Here is a 21,948-nt window from a genome sequence, read left to right as displayed (position 1 = left end):
AAAAAAAAAAAAAAAAAAAAAAAAAAAGTAACTGTTTTACAAATAGAGTTAATGAGTGCCCAGTGCAAAGTTTTAACCTCAATAAACAGTCAAACTAACAACGGTATTGCAGCTATTTATAAATTTTTACCTTATGTGCAAAATTATAGAAAAACTTACTAAAGACTCTTGACTTTTAGGGACAAGCTAGAGATAATGTCCAGAGAGTGAGCCTAAAACCAATTTAATTTTATTAAGGTTTTCAGTCATATTAGAATCTTAATCATCTGGCTGGGTGCAGTGGCTCATGCCTATAATCCTAGCACTATAGGGGGCTGAGGCAGCTGGTTGCCTGAGCTCAGGAGTTCTAGACCAGCCTGGCCAGTATGGTGAAACTCTTTCTCTACTAAAAAAAAAATTAGCTGAGCATGGTGGTACATGCTTATAGTTCCAGCTACTCTGGAGGCTGAGGCAGGAGAATCACTTGAACCTGGGAGGCAGCAGAGGAAGCAGTGGGCCGAGATCGCACCACTGCACTCCAGCCAGAGCAACAAAACGAAACTGTCTCCAAAAAAAGAATCTTAATCATTCACGGAGGTAAAGTAGTAACTTTGATAGGGAAAAGTGTAGAAACAATTACAGCTTCTTATCTCCCCACTGTAAAGAAGGTCAAGGAGATGAAAGAGGATTAGCACAAACTTACCTTTCTCAAACTTAGAAAAGGCAACTGACTTGAGACTGCACTGATGACCTTTGCACGTTCCAATCAGCTCACCAGCTTTTACATCCCAAAATTTGGCTGTTTGATCACCTGCTGCTGTAACCTTTCAAAAATAAGGTAAGCACAATTTAATAAAGCAACCCCTTATTAGTATTTACCCAGATCCTAATGAAATAAAAGTCACTTACAAGTTTAAGTTCACCAGGGACCCAGGCCAGGTCAAAGACAGCATTCCAGTGAGCCATCCATTCTAAACAAAGAAAACAGTAAATGTGAAATGCCTAAATTGTAATTTTTGGCTACCATATCAATAGTAGTTTAAATGCCTGGAAAGATGTAGTAGTAAAAAATCAGTAGTCAATCATTTGAAAAATGCAAATCAAAACCACAATGAGATACCATCTCACGCCAGTCAGAATGGCGATTATTAAAAAGCCAAGAAACAACAGATGCAGGCAAGGCTGCAGAGAGATAGGAACATTTTTACATTGTTGTTGGGAATGCAAATTAATTCAACCATGTGGAAGACAGTGTGGTGATTCTTCAAAGACCTAGAACCAGAAATATCATTTGACCCAGTAATCCCATTACTGGGTATATATCCCCCGAAATCATTCTATTATAAAGGCACATGTATGCATATGTTCACTGCAGCACTATTTGCAATAGCAAATACATGGAATCAGCCCAAATGCCCATCAATGATAGACTGGATAAGGGAAATGTGGTGCATATACACCATGGAATACAATGCAGCCATAAAAAAGAGGTATCAGAGATCATGTCCTTTGCAGGGACATGGATGGAGCTGGAAGTCACTATCCTCAGCAAACTCACACACAAACAGAAAACCATATACTGCATGTTCTCACTCATAAGCGGAAGCTGAACGATGAGAGCAGGTGGACACAGGGAGGGGAACAACACATATTGGAGCCTGTTGAGGGGGAGCAGAGGGAGGGAGAACATCAGAAAAAATAGCTAATGCATGCTGGGCTTAATACCTAGGTAATGGGTTGATATGTGCAGCAAACCACCATGGCACACGTTTACCTATGTAACAAACCTGCACATCCTGCACATGTACCCTGGAACTTAAAATAATAAAAATAAATAAAGATGCACACATAAAAAAGCAGTAGTCAGCACCCTAGGGTGCATGAGCCAAAGTGAATTTGTAGACTTAGACATTACACGTTCCCTTAATTACCACATAAGAACTACTACCAACTGATGTCAATTTTCTTTCCATAGTTCATTAGTAACATATTCTCTAAAATAGAATCTATCTGAAACACATTCCAGTTCAAAAATCTTCATGATGCTGACTGGGCACAGTGGCTCACACCTGTAACACCAGCAATTTGGGAGGCCGAGGCAGGCAGATCACTTGAGGCCAGGGGTTCGAAACCAGCCTGGCCACATGGTGAAACTCCTCTCTACCAAAAATACAAAAACAAAAACAAAAAACAAAAAGAACTTCATGATGCTCTCTGAATGGAATGTAAAATACTTTGGTTTGACATTCAAATTTCTGCTTGCTTTAGCCTCTATCTTGGTTGCAAGCCTCATCTCTCACTGTTCTAGATATATCTTATTCCAATCAAATTGGTCACTTCCTATTTTATTATATCCTGTGCTTTTTCTATCCCTAGACCTTTGCTAATGCTTTTCCCTCCACCTGGAGTGCCCTCGTTCATTTCCACTGGTCTAAATACCATAGTCCAACTCAAATCCCCCATTTGAGTTGGACTATGGTATTTAGACCAGTGGAATTTTATAATATATAAATTTTCCTAGCCTTCTTTATTATATGAGAGCTTTCTCTTTGACACCTATGTGTTTTCTTTCTACTTCTACATCACTTAGTCTTTATTTATTTCAACACTTGACTTACAGGTTCCAAATTACCAGCTTCTTAAGGTTAGTAGAACTTTGCTTTATACATGTAAAATGCTTGATCAATATAAATATTTTAAAGCAACACTTCTCCAATCACATTAAGTGCTAAAAATTCAACTTTTTGAATAAACTGTTTTTAATCCTAAAATGTATTTTTCTTAACTTTGAGTAAAGGCATTGTCACAGTTAACAGTTACTGACAGATAGGCAGTCTACCATTTACATCTAACCTGGTCCCTAAAAAGACTTAATCAGAAGTTAACATCATTGGGAATGCGTTATAGTTTAGATGTGTGTCACCTCCAAATCTCATGTTACAATTTAATCCCCAAAGTTGGAGGTGGGACCTAACGGTTGGAGGCATTTGGGTCATGGAGGTGGATCCCTCACGAACAGATTAATGCCCTCCCTAAGAGGTGGGCAGATGAGTGAGTTCTCACTCTATTAGTTCCCTGGAGAGCTGGTTGTTAAAAAAGGGCTTGGCACCACCTCTCTTCTCTTGCCATGTGACCTCTGTATTCATGGGCTCCTCTTTGGCTTCTGCCATGAGTGAGGACGGCCTGACGCCTTCACCAGATGTCTAATCTTCTAGCCAGCAGGCTCATGCACCAAATAAATGTTTTCTTCTTTTTAATCTACCCAGTCTCAGTTATTACTTTATAGCAACACAAGACAGACTAAAACAGAATGTGTTTGAATAATAATTCACTTGAGGGTTTATAAATTGTTTTAAATGTTAAAACAAAAATTGTAGACCTAGACTTACCTTTGAAGCACCTCTTTCTGAAAGTTTGTGATTCAGTGTTATACAATCGAACAAAACCTTCTTCATTGGCAACTGCTAGGATATGTTCCATATTGGGAGCTAAATCAGAAATAAAGAATAAAATATACAGAGTAACACAAACATTTTAAAGTTTACTCAAAAACCACCAAAATTATCTTCAAATAATCTCTTATTTAGAGAAGGGCTAAATCGAGGGTAGTACTTAAAACAAGAGTGGTACCGGCCAATGGTAAACAAAGGCATATGATGATGTAGGCCGCCAGCAGGCTGAGTCTATTAGTTTTATTTTTTATTATATTTTTATTAATTTTTACCACAATCATGACTACATAAGAGTCTATTAGATTTGTTTGTTTTTGAGACAGTCTTGCTCTGTCACCTAGGCTGGAATGCAGTGGCATGATCTTGGCTCACTGCAACCTCCACCTCCCTGGTACAAGCGATTCTCTTGCCTTAGCCTCCCCAGTAGCTGGGACTACAGGCATGCACCACTATGCCTGGCTAATTTTTGTAAGCAGTCTGTTAGCTTGAAATTTCCTTTTCACAACTTTTTCTCTTTCCTCTCAAACTATGATGGGTGAAGACAAGTACTTCTATTTCTTTTTTTTTTTGGAGATGAAGTCTTGCTCTGTCGCCCAGGCTAGAGTGCAATGGCATAATCTTGGCTCACTGTATTCAAGCAATTCTCCTGCCTCAGCCTCCCAGATTCAAGCAATTTTCCTGTTTCAGTCTCCTGAGTAGCTGGGATTATAGGTGCGCACCACCACACCCAGCTAATTTTTTCTAATTTTAGTAGAGACAGGGTTTCACCATGTTGATCAGGCTGACCTTCAACTCCTGACCTCAAGTGCTTCACCTGCCTTAGCCTCCCAATGTACTGGGTAAGTCAAGTGTAAGTCACTGTGCCTGGACCCGCCTTGGCCTCCCAAAGTGCTGGGATTACAGGTGTCAGCCACTGTGCCCAGCTGAAGTAGTTCCATTTCTGTTCATAAATTCCCCAATGAGTCACAGAAAGATACATTCAACCAGATAAAAGAGTATGTATCTACTGGGTAAAACAATTTCATAGTAGCTGAACCTTTGCAACCTTTTCCTTAATACCACTTTTTAAAAAAATGGTGCTGTAAGAGTCTATGCTTTAGAGGAAATATATAGTTATGCTAATGATGCATAGAGGTTAAGTCTATTTTATAAATCAGAAGACAATAGTCTTAAAAAAAAAAAAAACTCTAACATCCACCTAATTTACTTTTCTTTGAAAGGGAAATACTACGGTATATTTTCCCTGTAAGTGTGAAATAGATGATTTCTGCCCAAGCCTTGCCTAGATAGTAATTCTCTTACCAGAAGAGAAGGTACATCCAAAAGGAGGAACTGGGACTCCTGTTTCTCCATAAGAAGTGTGTTCATCATTACCACTGCACTGATAACCAGCCAGAAGGGATTGTAGAGGGTATTGTGAAGACCATCCTAAAACAAGACAATTCCTTATAGAATTCCAATACAGCATTACATTTCAGCATTTTTAACAAATGCAGAGGTAAATATTTGTTCTTAAGAAACTTTAGATATTAACACAGATCCACTTACTATTAATATCTATGGAAGAATCAGTTTCTGGTATTTTCTTAAGAAATCCTAAGGAAGAAACGAAAGACCACTTCTAACTTCTGAGGAGGTATAACTCTGGGCTTACTATATTAAATGGAGACTCTCACTAGTTCATTGAGATAAGAACAAGGGGCCTTTGCATACTAAGATCTTCTCCATTCTCGTAAGAGACTACCACAAAAGCATTCTATTAGAACGTGCTATTCCCTTCCATTAAATCCTTACTATGTTTTTGGAGTCACTAAATCAACAACATTACTATAAACTCTTAAGTTACCTGGAACATCATACAAAATCCAGTGGTCAAAAAGTCAAAGAAAATAATATGTCAATGTACCTACTATAGCCAGTAACGTATTCATTGATACTACGGTTAGTTCCTTTTTCCTTTAGTGCTGAAATTGCAGGACTCCAAAAACGTTAATAGCAACAATCATAGTATCTTAGTATTGACCCCTAGAAAACATTTAGTTAGCCCTGGCTAGCGGTAGTGGGTCAGGGAAGTCTTTACAGGAGGTCTTGAATGATGGGTAGATTTTCACTGAATTTAGAACATAGAACAGGAAATTTGGGATGGAAGAAAAGTTTATTCTGCTTGGGTCAGAGACCTAATGTGCACTATGGTCCCACATAGTAAGACATCTTCAGAGATTTGTTTTTATCATACTGATTTGTAGTTAACACATTTTAAATGTATAAAAGAAACATTCATTTAACAAGTAATTACTGAAAATCAAATGTTCATTAAGCACTGGAGGAAACACTGATTTACAATATATTAAAAGCATCTTAAATAATTAACAAACTGAATTTTAGGGTACTTTGAATTCTCACTTTTCTTCAAAAGTACTATATGGAGAATACATCTTAACCTGACTTAACTTCAAACAAATCTTCATTTGGATGTTCACCCAGACATAACCTGAAAGAATCAGTAGAAGGACAGCAAAGAAACTTAATCTAAATTTAATAATTAGTTCTGAGGGCATTATGTCATAATTTCAATATCAGATATCATTGTAAAAGAGCTGTAAAGACAACTAAAAGAATGCAATGATTAGTCATGTTGAGTTCACCCAAGTATCCACCTACAGAATAAGTGTGAAAAAGCAAAAGCCTCTGTTCAAAGGTTATGTAAATACACACTTATGTTTCAGAATTAAAAAAAAAATCAACTGCAAAATACAAACTCAAAAGGGACTTTTGAACAACTTGGTTGAAATGAAGATGATACACTCTGAAAAACCTATAACTTTTTTATAATTAAACAATGACTCTTTAACTCTGGCTTATTGACTACAATTAACATCCCAATTGTTAATGGTGATGTGATTGGTCCTTGCCTACCCCTCCACTTCTGCAATCCCTGCAATACATATTTCATTAATGAACCACCCTAAGCTATTTCTGGATTCTTACCATGTTATGAACATGAAAGTATAATGCTTTCTTTCACAACACATTTGGAAAAGGCTATTATTTCATTATTGTACAACTTAAGCCCCTGGAGATACATGCAGATATTCCAAGTAGTATACAATAACATGAGAGTTTTCAGAGTCTCAATTTCCAGATACAGTAGTCACCCCTTATCCATGGTTTCGCTTTCTGTGGTTTCAGTTACCTATGGTCAACGATAGTCTGAAACTATTAAATTGAAAATTCCAGAAATTAAACAATTCATAAGTTTTAAATTGTGTGCCATTTTGGGTAGCAAGAAAATCTCACACTGTCCTACCTTGGCCTGTCCAGGATATGAATCATACCTGTGTCCAGAGCATCCATGCCATATACATTACCCGCTCTTTGGTCATTTAGCTGCTTTGTATGCCACAAAGTTGGAAGGTTGGCAGTAGCCTAATGTTGTATGACAGTCCCTCCCTAGATCATTCACCTCACTTCATCTCATCATGCAGGTATTATGCCATTTCACATCATCACAAGGGTAAGTACAGTACAATGAGATATTCCAAGAGGCCACCTTCACATAACTTTTATTATAGAATATTGTTAAAATTGTTCTACTTTATTCTTAGTTATTGTTAATCACTTACTGTGCCTAATTAAACTTAATCATAGGTAAATGTCTGTACAGCAAAAAACACAACACACGTAGGGTTGGGTCTTGGAACATATCCTTCAACGGAGGTACGACTGCACTCAACTTCAATATACAGTCATATACCATGTGATGGCATTTTGGCCAAAGACAGACCACATACACAATAGTAGTCTTACAAGATTGTAATGGAGCTTAAAAATTCCTACTGTGTCTTAGCTTTTAACAAAAGGTTCAAAAAATTAAGAAAAACGAAAAAAACTAAAAATAAAAAAGCTTTATAGAGTAAGAAAATAAAGAAATAAAGTATTTTGTACAATTATACAACATGTCTGTGCTTTATGCTACCTGTTACCACAAGGGCCAAAAAGTTTAAAAATTTAAAATGTTTGTAAATTTAAAAGTTATAGTAAGCTAAGGTTAATTTATTATTGAAGAAACTATTTTTAATCAATTTAATGCAGCCTAAGTGTAGATTGTTTATAATGTCTACAGTAGTATAACATCCCAGGTCTTCACGTTGACTGACCACTCACTCATTGATTGACCCAGAGCAACCTCCAGTCCTGCGAGCTCCCATTCACCATTCATAGTAAGCACCCTCCACAGGTGTACCATTCTTTTATCTTTTATATCATATCTTTACTGCACCTTTTCTATGTTTAGATACACAAATACCATTGTGTTACAGTTGCCTACAGCACTTGATACAATATTATGCTGTACACGTTTATAGCCTAAGAAAAATAGACTATATAGCTTAGGTATACAGTAGGTTACATTATCCGGCTTTGTGTTAAGTACACTCTGTGATGTTTGTACAATGATAAAATCACCTAATGAAGCATTTCTCAGAACGTATCTCCGTTTATAAGCAATTGGATGACTACATACACATTTCCAAAACTCACCTGTCTGAAAACCTGATGTCTTTGAGGAGATTGAGGAATCACTTTTTTCCTTCCCCTTCATTACTTCCTTTCTTCCACTTTACAAAAGAAAGACATTCCCATGCCCCAATCTTAAAAACCTTGCATTGATCCAAAGTATAAAAACTTTTCAGTGCCCAAATATTTTTAATTAAAAATATTTTATCTAAACAATATATTAAATAATGTTTTAAATAAACTTCTGGAACCTTAACTAAGCGATAATAATTCCTTCAATAAAGGAACCATAAACACCCAAATTCATCTCTGTAAAAGATGTACTTCCAATGAAGTTTTACTTTTGGTTAATAATAATCAAAATTCATAATCTATATTGTTTCAATCAATCATATAGTACTAATAATTATATTGAAAATTCAATCCATAAAGAAGTTTTAACACTTGGAGGCTTATGATGGCAGGAAACAGCAATTTAAATACATTTTTTGACACAGAGGGGTATGATAGAGTGATTAGAAGAACAGCTTTTCAAGCATAAAATTAAATTACATTAGGAGAAATTCTGTGGGAGAAATGAAATGGAAATAAATTCAAGAGGAAAAGGCAGCTACCTGGAATGTCTAGCAGTTAAAGAGGAGATTTATTTTTCTAACAAACAGATGATGTGATTATCAAATCACTATAGTATTTACATTATATTAGATACACTTAGAAGAGTGATACATTTTTATTTTAAAATGTCAACATTCCCAGTATGGTCGGAAATTACATTCTTTGCATTTTTTAAAATTTATGATAAAAGTTTTTAGATATCAATTTAAAAATACACAGAAGAGTAATCAGATTTCCATTTTAGAAGAATCATTAGCAGCAATATGGAGAATAAACTGAAGAGAAACTAAGAGGCCATTTGGGAGACTTCTTACAAACCAGACAAGGTATTAGGGCCTAACCTAGGAGAATGGAATAGTAAAAATAGAACACATCCAAGACACAGTAAAGATGCAGAATCAGAACAAATAGGAGAGGATGGACTCCAGGGATTTTAAGGACATGTTCTCAATGTGTATCTATTAAGATGAAGAAGTTTTTAATTGACTCAGGTTTTCGGCGGGGAAAACTGGTTCAAATAATGAAGCCACTCCCTAAAATGGCAATATACCAGGTTTAGGGAAAAAGTGAGTTAAGTTTTGGGCATTTGAGTTTGAGATGCTTGTGGGACTGACCATCTGGGTGAAAATCAACCCTCTCAGACTTTATAGAAATGAATCTCAAGCACAGGAAGTCTTCCAATAACATCATTTTGTACAATATCATTTCCTCATACTGTTCATGAGAAAAATATCAATTCCTGTTTGAGGCCACTGGCTATATGGAGTTTGCACATGTTCCCCCCATGTTCACAGTGGTTTTCTCCAGGTACTCTGGTTTCCTCCCACATGACAAAGATGTGTATATTAGGTTCAATGGCATGTCTACATGGTCCCAGTAGACATGGATGTTTGTGAGGGCTTCTTGTGATGAAATAGTGGCTGGTCCAGAGCTGGTTTCCACCTTGCACCATGAGCTGCCAGGATAGGCTTTAGGCACCACAGGCCTGAAGTGCAATTAAGTGTGTCAGAAAATGAATGAATACAAATAATTGTAAAGTAAAAGTTTGTAAACTCTACGATAATCATAGTAATGAATGATAGTATGAATGAATGATAGGAATGAAGGATAATAAACAATTTGGTATGACAGGGCTCAGTGAGCTGCCATATTTGTGACTGTTTTTGAACTGGGTGGTGGTAGGAGGTACTCCTTTCAATTTTCACTTTTCAAATATTTATTCCTTGATTTAACCTACCACCATTATGACCGAGGTCTTTCACTGATGCACCAAAACTTGGGTAAATAATTATCTCAATTGTTTTTATTAATCTTTCTCAAATGTATGTATAACACAATTATTTCAATATTTAATATTAGAAGTGTTTTGGGTCTTTAGGAGTTTGGTGGTGTTTGTGTGACCTATATTATGCCACTGAAACTTAATTCTTGTTTTTATCAAGTAGCCTATGGTATAGTTGGTTTAGTTATACATTGTTTTCCTTAAAGTCACAGTTTCCAAGAGCCTATCTAGGTATTAAGTGAGGACTTACTGTATAAGAAATAGAACGTTGTACGCAGAAGTGGAAGAAGCCCTGGTTATGGCTATGACCATCCATACGAGTAGGTAGAAGAAAAGAGGCCAAGGATGAAACGCCAACACTGAAGAGGAAAGGAGATGATTGTATAGTTTCAGTTGGCAACATATTATAATGAATGAATTTCAGTATGGAAAGAGAGAAGAGAAAGGTAAACACATGGAGAATTAGGAGAAAATCTGTCACAAAATAGAGGATGAACAGTTCCCGTAGGACACACATGTAGTAAAGTGTGGAGGTATAATAAAATCCAGGCAGTTTAACTCCAAAGACAGAGCTCTTAACCACTGCGTACTGTCACTCTTAAAAAGAGGACAGAGAAGTTACTCAAACAAGGTCCCAGGAGAAACAGAAAGAGGAGCATTTACAGTATAATTACAAAGATTATCTAAGAAGGAAATAAGGATGGTATAAAGTTTTACATTGGTAGCAGGAAGTTGAGGGACTACTTCTCAGTCTCCTTCTCAATATCATTTTCCTAGACATCCCTGAATATAAAAATTGCCTTCTCGGATTCGTTTTACATGGTTTCAAGGGCAAAAAGAACCTCTGGGTATAGTCGACCTTTACATGAGTGAGATTTTACTTCTGTCCAAGGTTAGTCTGGGTAGTTAAATCTCTTACCAGAAGCTTATCAAAAAGTTTAGGCTGATGACACCCAAACCTGACCTCAAATCTCTTATTGCCAATGCTTTAGTGTAAGAACCTAACGAACTGTAGAAAATAGGTTAGATTTCTACATACAAACACGAGAATATGTTCAACTTACACCATTAAAATGAAAAACATGACATTTTGATTCTATTTCTGAAAATAATAGATACGACGTTTACTTCAATCTATTAACAGGGGTCATCTCTAGGGGATGTGGTTACAGGCATCTTTCACGCTATAATTTAAATGTTTATGACCATGTAGTAAACGTGGAAAAAAAGATTTTGATCTTATTAGAAGCAGATATCCTCTACTTGACTAAGTTTCTTAAGAGCGGGTCATATTCACTGATACGTATCCATAGCAAATAGCTGGGGTCACTAAGGTTCTACAACAAACAAATGAATTAATCAATAAGTAACAGTTTTGACCATCTCAAATAATTGTAGAAAGAAACATATACACACAAATGCATGCATTTTCCAGTTAACGCTCAATGTAGGTATCAGCTGCAAAGGGCCTTGGAAGGCAGTTATTTCAACGTCCCTACCTACGTTTCGATTTTAAAACCTCGATTATGATTAAAAGTGCACAGCTTTCCTCAGTAGCCCCCGTTAACATTAATTTACCCTTGCCATGAGAGAACTCAGAAGCTGAGTTGGAGTCGGCCCTGGTAGGAGGTGGCGTGTGGGAGACGAATTCCGCCAGCCGCTAGCAGCGGTTGGGACCGTTAACTCACCATTTCTCAGGACGCCAAGCTGGGGTTGGCGGAGCACCGAATTGAAGAGCATCAGGGCCGGAGGAAAAGGCTCGGGTGAGAGAAAAGTCGCAGAAATGCCTCCAAGTCCAGCAGAAATCGTAGCTTTCGCCTCTCAAAACACGACTCGTTATCGCCTCCAACTCCCGCCACTGTAAGAAGCCCCGGCCGCCAAACTCCGCGCCAAACTGACGTCACGCTCTTTGATTGGCTTCCGAGCGGCGTCGGGGCGCCTTAGAGTCACTTCCCCCTTCCGATCCCCGCCTCCTTTTCTCCCAGCCGCGGGAACCGGGAGTCCAGGAGCTCCGTGAGCGCCTGCGCAGGGGGCAGGAGAGGCGCCGGCGAACCGCGGGGTGACCAGGGCGCATGCGTAACAGGGCTTGACAGCGCGCGGAGAAAAAACCAGCAAGAAGGCGGCGGGAGAAGATGGCGGTCCTGGGGCTGAATTTGCAATCTTTCTGACTAGGCTAGTCGAGTAACTGTTCGGGTCATGGCATCAAACTCAACTAAGTCTTTCCTGGCAGATGCCGGCTACGGCGAACAGGAACTGGATGCCAACTCTGCCCTTATGGAATTGGACAAAGGTATTCAAAAGAGCGGGCTGAGTGGTGAAACGGCATGGGGGAAAGTGGCGCCACCAGGTGGTGGTAGTTTTGGAAGAGGCCGGGACGGCGCATGCGTACTTCGACGCTGGGCGGGGAGTGCTTTTGCTGGGGCGTGGGCTTTGACCCCTTCGGGATGTTGCAAGAAATTTGCAGGATTGTCTGATAGGCCTTACAGCGGCTAACCTAGTAGCTAACTCTAGTGAGGGGCCCGTTTTGACCACTTGAGAGAACAGTCCTCGATTTCCTTTTCTTTTTTTCTTATTTGAGATGGAGTGTCGCTCTGTAGCCCAGGCTGGAGTGTAGTGGCGCGATCTCGGCTCACTGCAACCTCCTCCCTGGTCCCGGATCAAGCAGTTCTCCTACCTCAGCCTCCCAAGTAGCTGGGATTACAGGCACGAGCCACCGTGCCTAGCTAATTTTTGTATTTTTTGGTAGAGATGGGGTTTCACCATGTTGGCCACTCTGGTCGTGAACTCCTGACCTCGTGATCCGCCCGCCTCGGCCTCCCGAAGTCCCCTGATTTTCTAGGTAGTGACAGTGGCTAGGGTCGAAGAAACACTACAAAGAAATTGTGAAGTTGGTTTTCGGTTGATACCAGGTCTTCATCAAATGTGCTGAATAGTAATCTTGCACCGACTTTATAGCGATTCATTTGATTACCGTAGTCCTGGTACCTGCGGTTTACAAGGCAGACTAAATATGGCCAAGATCATTCTCTGCAGACAAGTTTCAGGGGTTCTGTTTCCTTACAGGGAGCAGCTTGGTGTAGAAGGAGCTTTCGGGTTACACTGAGTTAAGTTTCAATGCCGCTAATTTTATGATTAACTTCATGTGGCCTCGGTTTATCGTCTGCAAAGTGGGTACAGTACCACTGAGCTGGCAGAATTGTTGTATTAAGTGACTTAATGGTATGCCAAAGAAGCATTTAGTAAATGCGGAAGAGATATATCTTCCTTCTTTGATATGGATGTGAGAGGCAAGGTCGGAAATTTGTCAGTGAAGAACTCGAGTAGTAGTATGAAACCTTTGTTTCCTATTAAGGATTTTTATTGTACGCTAACCATTTTGGCAGCTGGTATACAATTAAATCTTAATTAACCGTAGCCAGTGTATCATGTTGGAGAACTGGACTAGAACTCGGAAGGATGTGTCTTTAATTCCCCTTTGAGCCACTTCTCAGTTTTCTGAGTTGGACACGTCTATTAACTTTTTGAGACTCTTTTTCTGTTTGTTTTATTTTTTAAACTGTAAACATTTTTAGTGGGTTAGTTTAAGAATTTCTAAGGCTTTTAAAAAACCTTTTACCTCCTTTTGATAAACACAAAAATGTCACAACGCCCTAATGGGATATTCTCTTGGTTGAGTTTCTGTATCTTTAGTGCACTCTTATCAACCAAGAAAATGATATTGAGTTTTTCTTCCTTTACCAAATCTATAGGGTTTTTCTCCTCTGAAAAATAAAATTGTAATATTAAATGTGTTTTTCAAACACTCTTCATTCTGATACATTTCTTTCTTATTCCTCAGTGAAAATTACAGGTCAGGATAACATCTAATATCCCTGCCAGTTCTAAGGACATTTTCTGCCATTCTGGTCCAGCTGAGCTTATCCCATGCTAATAGTAGTATAGTGGTTGTGGAACAGGGATCAGATAGGGCACTGAAGAGGAGTCTAGAATTGTTTAATCCCTAGAATTTTGCAGTTGTAAGAAAAAGACCACAATTTTTCCTTTTAAAAGAAAAGCTGAAATGAAAATATTTTATACCTGTAAGAAAGATATCAGGTGTCAATCTTAGACACAATGTAAGTGATCATTTTCACTCCTCCCAGCAATGCCTTGCTTGAGTATTTTACAAATGAATCTCAGGCTCAGAAAGATAACTTGTTCTTTTTCACCTCATGATACAGTACCTTTTAAAGCTGTTAGGAAATTAAGTTATAGCCAGTTTCATTTAGAATATAGTCAAGTATTTTAAATATTGAGTCATTTCATCTTTTACCTGTTAAAGCATTTCTGTTTTGTGAACTAAAGGTCAGAAGGCTCCAAGTTCCAACTCTCTTTTCATTCCCAAACTCCAAGGAATACTGTTTCTGAAATATCTCCCCCACCTCTGCACACACACTCAGATACGTGGCTTTGTACTAGGAACATGGTAGTTAATGAAACAAAACAAAGCTCCTGCCCTTATAGAGCTTACATTCTAGGCAGCAGGCACAGACCCTCAGCAAATACAGCAAACATGTGACAGTTAGTGATACATATTATAAAGGGAAATGAAGCAATGAAGGGCATTGGAGAAAAGTGATCTGGGGCTGGAGTTGATTTCTTATGTTATGAAGGATAGTCAAGAAAGGCCTTCTCAATCAAGTGGAGGAACAGCAAGTGCAAAGGCCCTGAGGTGGAAACCTGCTTTGCATGCTGTTATCTGGAGCAAAGTAATAGGCAATGATTATAGAAAGATAACCAGAGTCCAGTTCAGGTAGGGCCATGCAAGCCATCAAAAAGACTGACTTTCATTCTGAGTGAGATAGGAGACCACGGAGGATTTTCAGCAGGTGTGTGAGATGATCTGACCCCTTTGAAAAGGGTCAGTCTGGCTACTGTGTTGAGAATAGACTGAAGTGGGGAGGGCCCGGGACCAAAGTAGGGAGGCCAATGAGAATGCAACTATAACAATCCAGGAAAAAGAAAACAGCGACTTGGACCAGGGTGGTGATACTGAAAATGTGTGAAGTGCTGAGATTCTTGACACATTTTCAAGGTAGAGCCAACAAGATTTGCTAATGAATTAGATGAGGATGTAAGAATAAGTGGTCAACAAAACTTAAGAGATTTTTGGTCTGAGCTACTGGGAGGGTGTAGGTATTGCTGTTTACTGAAATCAAATCGGTTTGGACATGTTAAATTTGAGATATCTCTTAGACATCCAAATGGAAATGCGTAGGCAGTTATGCATAAGATGTAACCTTCACACTCTATTTTAAAGAAATATTTTGTGGCACTGGTGTCCTTAGAAACACACTCGGAAAATGCTGCCATCCATAACCTGTTATATATTTATTAGCTATTGTACATCATTCTGAGTCTGTTGAGCAAGCACTGGCAGTAAGTTGATTGCTTCTGATCTCTATAGGAATAAGTGAACACTATTTTGAAGCTGACTCAATTCTATTACTTCTGGATGTAGTTAGTAACAGGAGAATAATAATTTATGTGATAGCCATTCATTTACTCAACAAATATTTACTGACCACCTGCATTGTGTTAGGCTTTGTTCTCAGACTAGGGGCTATATTGGCAAACAAGACATCTTTAAGGACCTTGCATACAAATGTAAGGAGATAGACTATGCTAGATCAAATGTGGCGCTGTTAGTCAGGACAAGAAGTTGAATTTTATGCAGAGTGCAATGGGAAGACATTGAAAGTTGTAGGCTGATGGCCATGCTAAGTGAGCTTCTCTAAGACCGAACATACACATACGTAAGCAGAGTTAAGTGTCATAATCAGATACATTACAGCTTATGTTTATCTGACACATTTCATGGTATAATCATTACACACAATTGGCAATATAATGGATGCATCTCACAAAAATTAGTATAACTTTTTCACCAATATAACTTCTTAGTCTTAACATTTTTAGATCAGCTGATGGGAGGTTATCCTGATGATTTGGGAAAACTTATGCAAGATCTCCTTCCCCCCTGGGAAAAGAGGAGTCTCTAAATGACATTGTTTAGCCTATCTCTTTCTGCAGTGTTGACCTTAGAAAAGATGAGGTAAAAGCAATGGGGAAGAGAGAGGTGACTCTCATACCCTTTCTTGAAGTTGGTGCAATGGGAAGGGAGGAAATGTAGAGGGTAGAGTTGCTACTAGAGATGCTGGTGAATGTAATGCTGTGTGAAAAACTTGATCGTATGCTTAAATGAAAAATGTAGTTATGAAATAGAGAAACGATGTGAATGAGGACAATTATCTCTACACTCGAATTTTCCCTAGACACTGTCACCTCACCTGTATTCCAAAATACCTGAATTCTCAGACCATCAAAAAAGATTGTCAAAAAAGACCACAGATTGCTTTTACATTATCGATATGGCTCAGATGTTGTTGGTGTTGCAATAAACAAATATGAGGCCTTTGGGGAAGTATCTTCATAGCCCCTCCTGAAGAGAAAGGCCTAAGCAGCCTGATTTGTTCCAGGTTACTAATTCCATGCCATAACTGACGGTGTCAGAAGTAGTCATGTGACCCACACTGAGTCAAATTATTTCTCCTGAGAATCTCTGCTGCCAGAGCACACTTAGTCTGAGAGTGTTGAGAAGTGGACCTAAATCATGTAGAATTAGGCCGGGCCTGGTGGCTCACACCTAGCACTTTGGGAGGCTGAGGCGGGCGGATCACCCAAGGTCAGGATTTCGAGACCAGCCTGGCCAATATGGTGAAACCCCATCTCTACTAAAAATACAAAAATTAGCCAATTGTGGTGGCAGGCACTTGTAATCCTATCTACTTGGGAGGCTGAGACAGGAGAGTCAGTTGAAACCAGGAAGTAGAGGTTGCAGTGAGCCTAGATCGCGCCGTTGCACTCCAACCTGGGGGTCAAAGAGTGAAACACCGTCTCAAAAAAAAAAGTCATGTAAAATTCAGGCTAAGGTGAGACACTGGGCATCTTAATGCCACATTAAAAACCAGCAGCCTGGTTGGTAATTCCCTGATGGGCTATGAACTAATCCAAAAATTCAAGGGCCTTCTTCAATTTTTACTGAAACCCACAGTCTCATTCTTTATATAACTAAGATCTACTGTCTTGGAATTTGCAAAGTGAGTTATTAAATATTCCTAGAAGTTGGTATTCATAAACTCAAATTTGTTTAGGATTATAAATTAGTATTCTCACATGTACATGCTGGATAACATTGCTTACATCTCACCATGTGCAATTACAGACATTTTCTGAAATTTGGTGAATGGATGCTGCCTTATTAATGCATCATTAGTTTTTACTGTCATTTTACTTGTGTCTATTTCTGCTTTTTAAATATAAATCAAGGCTTTGCCATCATCAGTTTTTTAAGCGGTGGGTTACATGCTTGTGTTCATATTTCTACCCATCTTCCCCCCCCGCCCACACATTTTGTTAATGTGTAGACTTTAAGATATGTATGTGTTATGGTTCAATTTTGAATCATCTTCATCTCTTAGCTAAAACAAATGTATCTCACAAATTCTCCTAAATTGTGTTAGTTTGGTAATGCTTTATTTGTGGTGTTCTTTGTAGTGGACGTTAGTTATGTTGATGGTTGCTTAATATCTTTTGAACGCTCCTTGTGCTTAAGGAATGTCGCACATCACGAACTCTGTCAAGGTTGAAGCAGAAACTCATTTCCTAGCTTCCCTTGCAAGAGTGCAGGATCTGACCTAGGCTCTGCCAGTCAGGCCTGCCTCTTTCACACTGTGCTTTAGAAGTTAGAGATACAAGAAAGAAGAGTTGAGGCGTCCACTGACGGTTTTGCCCTGGCAGCAGAGGTGTTTCTAGTGTATAGTAGCAACAACAATGGCTACAATATTCCTAGATGACAACAGAGCTAATTTTTGCTTCTGGTGTTTCTTATCAAAGGCAGGGTTCCTCCATCCAATTGGTTTGGCAGTGTGATATTAGGTGTTCCTAGAAATTTAGCCTTAAAATGTTTCTTAGGCGTTTAATAAATGCATTTTCTGCCTAATAAGCCAGAGTTAGCTTCTGTTGCTTGCAGCTAAGAACTGCTGATTGATGCTACTTGGAGATTTGTGCTGTTTTGAAAACTCGATTAATATATATCCCAAACCCCAAGTGTACCATAATTTATGGCATTCCTCTTTAATTCCCTAGAATTTGTCACCTCAGAATTCCACCATTTAATCACTAATTTAAATGCCTCATTCTTGAATCTTAACCTCTTTCTTTCTAGTTGCTTGCTAGAGATGCATTTTAGCATAATGGTTAGCACTATAGCTTCTGGAGCCACATTGCTAGAATTTGAATCCGAACTTTGCCATTTATTAGCATTGTTGTTTCTTAGGCAAATTGCTTAACTGGCCTGTGCCTGTTTCCTCACCTTTCAAATGGGGAAAATAATGGTATCTAATTTCTGTGATTTTTAGTGAGACTTTAATACATGTAAAGTGCTTAGTAGAGTGACTGGCACAGAATAAGCACTTCATCTGTATCGTCATTATCGTTATGATTAACTGCTATTTTGGCTAGTCTTTATTTTCATTCAGACCTTAATATATCACCGTTCTACTTTTCTATACCTGTTTTATTTCTTTATTTAGCTTAGATTTCTTGGTCTCTTATTTAATTAACTTCATTTACTTTCTTACCAGTACTTTAAATTCTCATCCAGGGTTCCATTCTACTCATGTATTCCCAAAGGCAGTCAAAAATTGCTGCTGAAAGTCATACAGTGGAATACATGGCTATCATCATAAATGATGGCCAAACCTACACTGACCTTCAACACAGACCTGCAGTACTGTAATGTTTCTGCAGTACTACTGTGTTTCTTTGATCAGGCACTGCCACATTCTTCAGTAACATTTCAGATCCTTTACTTTTCTAAAACAAGAGATCCTGGGGTTTTATGTGAAGTATGATTTGTAAAACTTGACAGTGTGTTGCAAATCTTTGAAAACATTGTGCCTGTCAGATAAAAGCATTCTGAGGACCAAATTCAGCAGCCTAGTAGTTTTCAAACTCCAGTATAATCAGTGTGGGCAGGCTAGTGAAATAAGTTACCAAGTGGCAGAAGTTAACTTGAGAATCTAGATGCTGGCTGGGTACAGTGGCTCACACCTGTAGTCCTAGCACTTTGGGAGGCTGAGGCGGGAGGATCATCTGAGGTTGGGAGTTTGAGATCAGCCTGGCCAACATGGTGAAATCCTGTCTCTACTAAAAATGCAAAAATTAGCCGGGTGTGGTGCTGCACGCCTATAATCCCAGTTACTCGGCAGGCTGAGTCACAAGAATCTCTTGAACTGGGAGGCGGAGGTTGCAGTGAGCTGACGTCGCACCATTGCACTCCAGCCTGGGCAGCAGAGTGAGACTCTGTCTCAAAAAAAAAAAAAAAAATATCTAGGTTCCAACCTTTTCAAAGCAGTTAAACATGCCTGGGCTTCTGCCCATGTATTTAGTAGGTTTGGAGTAGAACCTCTAGTATAGATATTTTTGAAAAACTTAACAGATGTTTCTGATGCAGAACCAAGCTGAAAATCAGTAGCTTAGCAAAATGCTCTGCACATTTTAAGTGCAAAATAAGATTAGAATAATGAATGCTTTATTATTGCCAAATGAATTTTGAATGAATAAATGATTTACGGCCTATTTTAGTTCCCCTGGTCTACATGCATGTTGCAACTGAGTTAAGCACTGTTTAGGCATAGAAAAGGAAGAGATTTTTTTTTTTTTTTTTTTTTTTTTTGGTGGTTTGAGACAAAATATAGGTATGGCAATCACATTCCTCCTTCTTAATCTTGTCTCTGGGCTTACAGTAGTATTCTTGTGATTAGTGGTCTTATAATCAGGGCATTCTTCCTGTAGCAAGCAACATAAATAAAATGTCTAACCCCTCTTAGACTAGAACCAGAATGTGCTGAGCTTCTATTTTCCTATGCTTGCAAAACTGGCCTGGAGCAAGGAAGACGAGTATCATACTACCCCAACCCAGGGTTGTCGCTAAATAATAGGCCTTTAAAACACTTCTTCCTTCTTTTTACCTTAGCTCCTATCCTTCAGAGTCAGCCTGACTTCTCACTTCCTCTTTCCTAAGGAAAGCTGCCCAGAGCAATCTACAGAGCATTATTACTATGAAACTACCAACATCATTTTTCACAGAATGAGAAAAAAAAAAAGAACTCTTCTAAAATTCATATGGAACCAAAAAGGAGCCTAAATAGCCAAACCAGTCCTAAGCAAAATAACAAAACTGAAGGCATCACATTACCCAATTTCAAACTATTGTATAAGGCCACAATAACCAAAGCAGCATGGAACTGGTACACACACAGACACATAGACCAGCAGAATAGAGAACCCAGAGATAAAGCTGCACACCTACAGCCATCTGATCTTCAACAAAGTGCATAAAAATAAGCAATGGGAAGAGGACTCCCTGTACAATAAATGGTGTGGGGATAGCTGGCTAGCCCTATGCAGAAGAATGAAACTGGACCCTTCGCTTTCACCATATATAAAAATTAACTCAAGGTGGATTAAATATTCAAATGTAAGATCTCAAACTATAAAGATCCTAGAAGAGAACCTAGGAAGCACCATTCTTGACATAAGCCTTGGGAAAGAATTTATGACTAAGTCCTCAAAAGCAATTGCAACAAAACCAAAAGTTGACAGGTGGGACCTAATTAAACAAGAGCATCTCCGCAGCGGAAGAAACTATCAACAGAGTAAGGAGACAGCCTACAGAATGGGAGAAAATGTTTTCAAACTCTGCATCTGACAAAGGTGTAATATCTAGACTCTATAAGGAGCATAAACAATTCAACAAGCAAAAAAAAAAACAACCCTATTAAAAAGTGAGCAAGGGACATGAACAGACATTCTCAAAAGAAGATGTGCAAGCAACAAACATGAAAAGGATATTCAAGCAGCCAACAAACATGAAAAAATGGTCAGCATCAGTAATCATCAGAGAAATGCAAATTAAAACTATAGTGAGATAGCATCCCATACCAGTCAAAATGGCCATTATTGAAAAGTCCAAAAATAACATGTTGGTGAGGCTGTGAAGCAAAGGGGATGCTTATATATACACTGTTGGTGGGAATGTAAATTGCTTCAGCCATTGTGGAAAGCAGTTTGGAGATTTCTTAAAGAACTTACAACTGCCATTTGACCCAGTAATCCCATTATTGGATATATATCCAAGGGAAACTAAATCATTCTACGAAAAAGACACATGGGTTCATGTTTATCTCAGCACTGTTCACAATAGCAAAGATGTGGAATCAACCTAGATGCCTGTCAATGATGGATTGGATAAAGAAAATATGGTACCTATGCACCGTGGAATACTATGCAGTCATAAAATATGAAAACACATCTTTTGCAGCTGGAGGCCATTACCCTAAGCAGATTAATGTAGGAACAGAAAACCAAATACTGCATGTTCTCACAAGTGGGAGCTAAGCATTGGGTACACATGGACATAAAGAGAGGAACAATAGACTCTGGGACTCTAAAAATGGGGAGGAAGGGAGAAGGGAAGAGTTGAAAAACTACCTATTGTGTACTTTGCTTACTACCTGGGTAATGGGATCATTTGTACCCCAGACTTCAGTGTCTCAGTATAGCCATTAGCAAACTTGCACATGTACCCCCTGAAACTAAAATAAAAGAAAAATGAAAAAGGAAAGGGCCAGAGTGTTGTGAAAACAGCTGTACAGTTTTATATTCCCACTAACAATGTATGAGAGTTATAGTTACCCCATATCCTTATTTGCACTTGACATCATCAGTCTTTTAAAAGTTTTTGCCATTCTAGTGAATGTGTAGTCATATCTTAATGGAGTTTTAAATCTTCATTTCCCTGATGACACTGCTGAGCATCTGTTCATGTGCTTATATTTACCATCTATATTCCTTCCTCAATGAAATTTCTCTTCAATTCTTGTTCATTTAAAAAATTGGTTTGTCTTACTGAGTTGCAACAACTGTGGATGAAGTCCTTTATCACATATGTGTTTTGTAAATATTTTCTTTCAGTATGTGGGTTGTCTTTTCTTCTTCTTA

At 38.5% G+C, this 21,948-nt stretch overlaps 2 protein-coding genes across 4 annotated transcripts in view; one reads left to right on the top strand and one right to left on the bottom strand.

Annotated features, from left to right (window-relative positions):
- DTL (denticleless E3 ubiquitin protein ligase homolog) overlaps positions 1-11,919 on the bottom strand; it is a 61,016-nt gene extending 49,097 nt beyond the window's left edge. Inside the window, exons 1-5 of the mRNA XM_017525597.2 lie at positions 11,532-11,919; positions 4,734-4,859; positions 3,369-3,467; positions 889-950; positions 683-803 (exon numbers count right to left, since the gene is read on the bottom strand). Coding sequence (XP_017381086.1) covers positions 683-803; positions 889-950; positions 3,369-3,467; positions 4,734-4,859; positions 11,532-11,583 — 460 coding nt within the window. The 5' untranslated portion in view covers positions 11,584-11,919. The remainder of the gene's footprint in view (positions 1-682; positions 804-888; positions 951-3,368; positions 3,468-4,733; positions 4,860-11,531) is intronic.
- Positions 11,916-21,948, top strand: part of INTS7 (integrator complex subunit 7) — a 95,920-nt gene continuing 85,887 nt past the window's right edge. For all 3 annotated transcript variants that reach the window (XM_037737406.1, XM_017525596.1, XM_017525594.1), the window contains exon 1: positions 11,916-12,133. In XM_037737406.1, the coding sequence (XP_037593334.1) occupies positions 12,040-12,133 (94 nt within the window). In that variant the 5' untranslated portion in view covers positions 11,916-12,039. The remainder of the gene's footprint in view (positions 12,134-21,948) is intronic.

The sequence above is a fragment of the Cebus imitator genome, unplaced genomic scaffold (genome assembly GCF_001604975.1).
Source record: "Cebus imitator isolate Cc_AM_T3 unplaced genomic scaffold, Cebus_imitator-1.0 Scaffold38, whole genome shotgun sequence".
Taxonomy (NCBI): domain Eukaryota; kingdom Metazoa; phylum Chordata; class Mammalia; order Primates; family Cebidae; genus Cebus; species Cebus imitator.
This window is presented reverse-complemented; position numbering and strand designations above follow the sequence as displayed.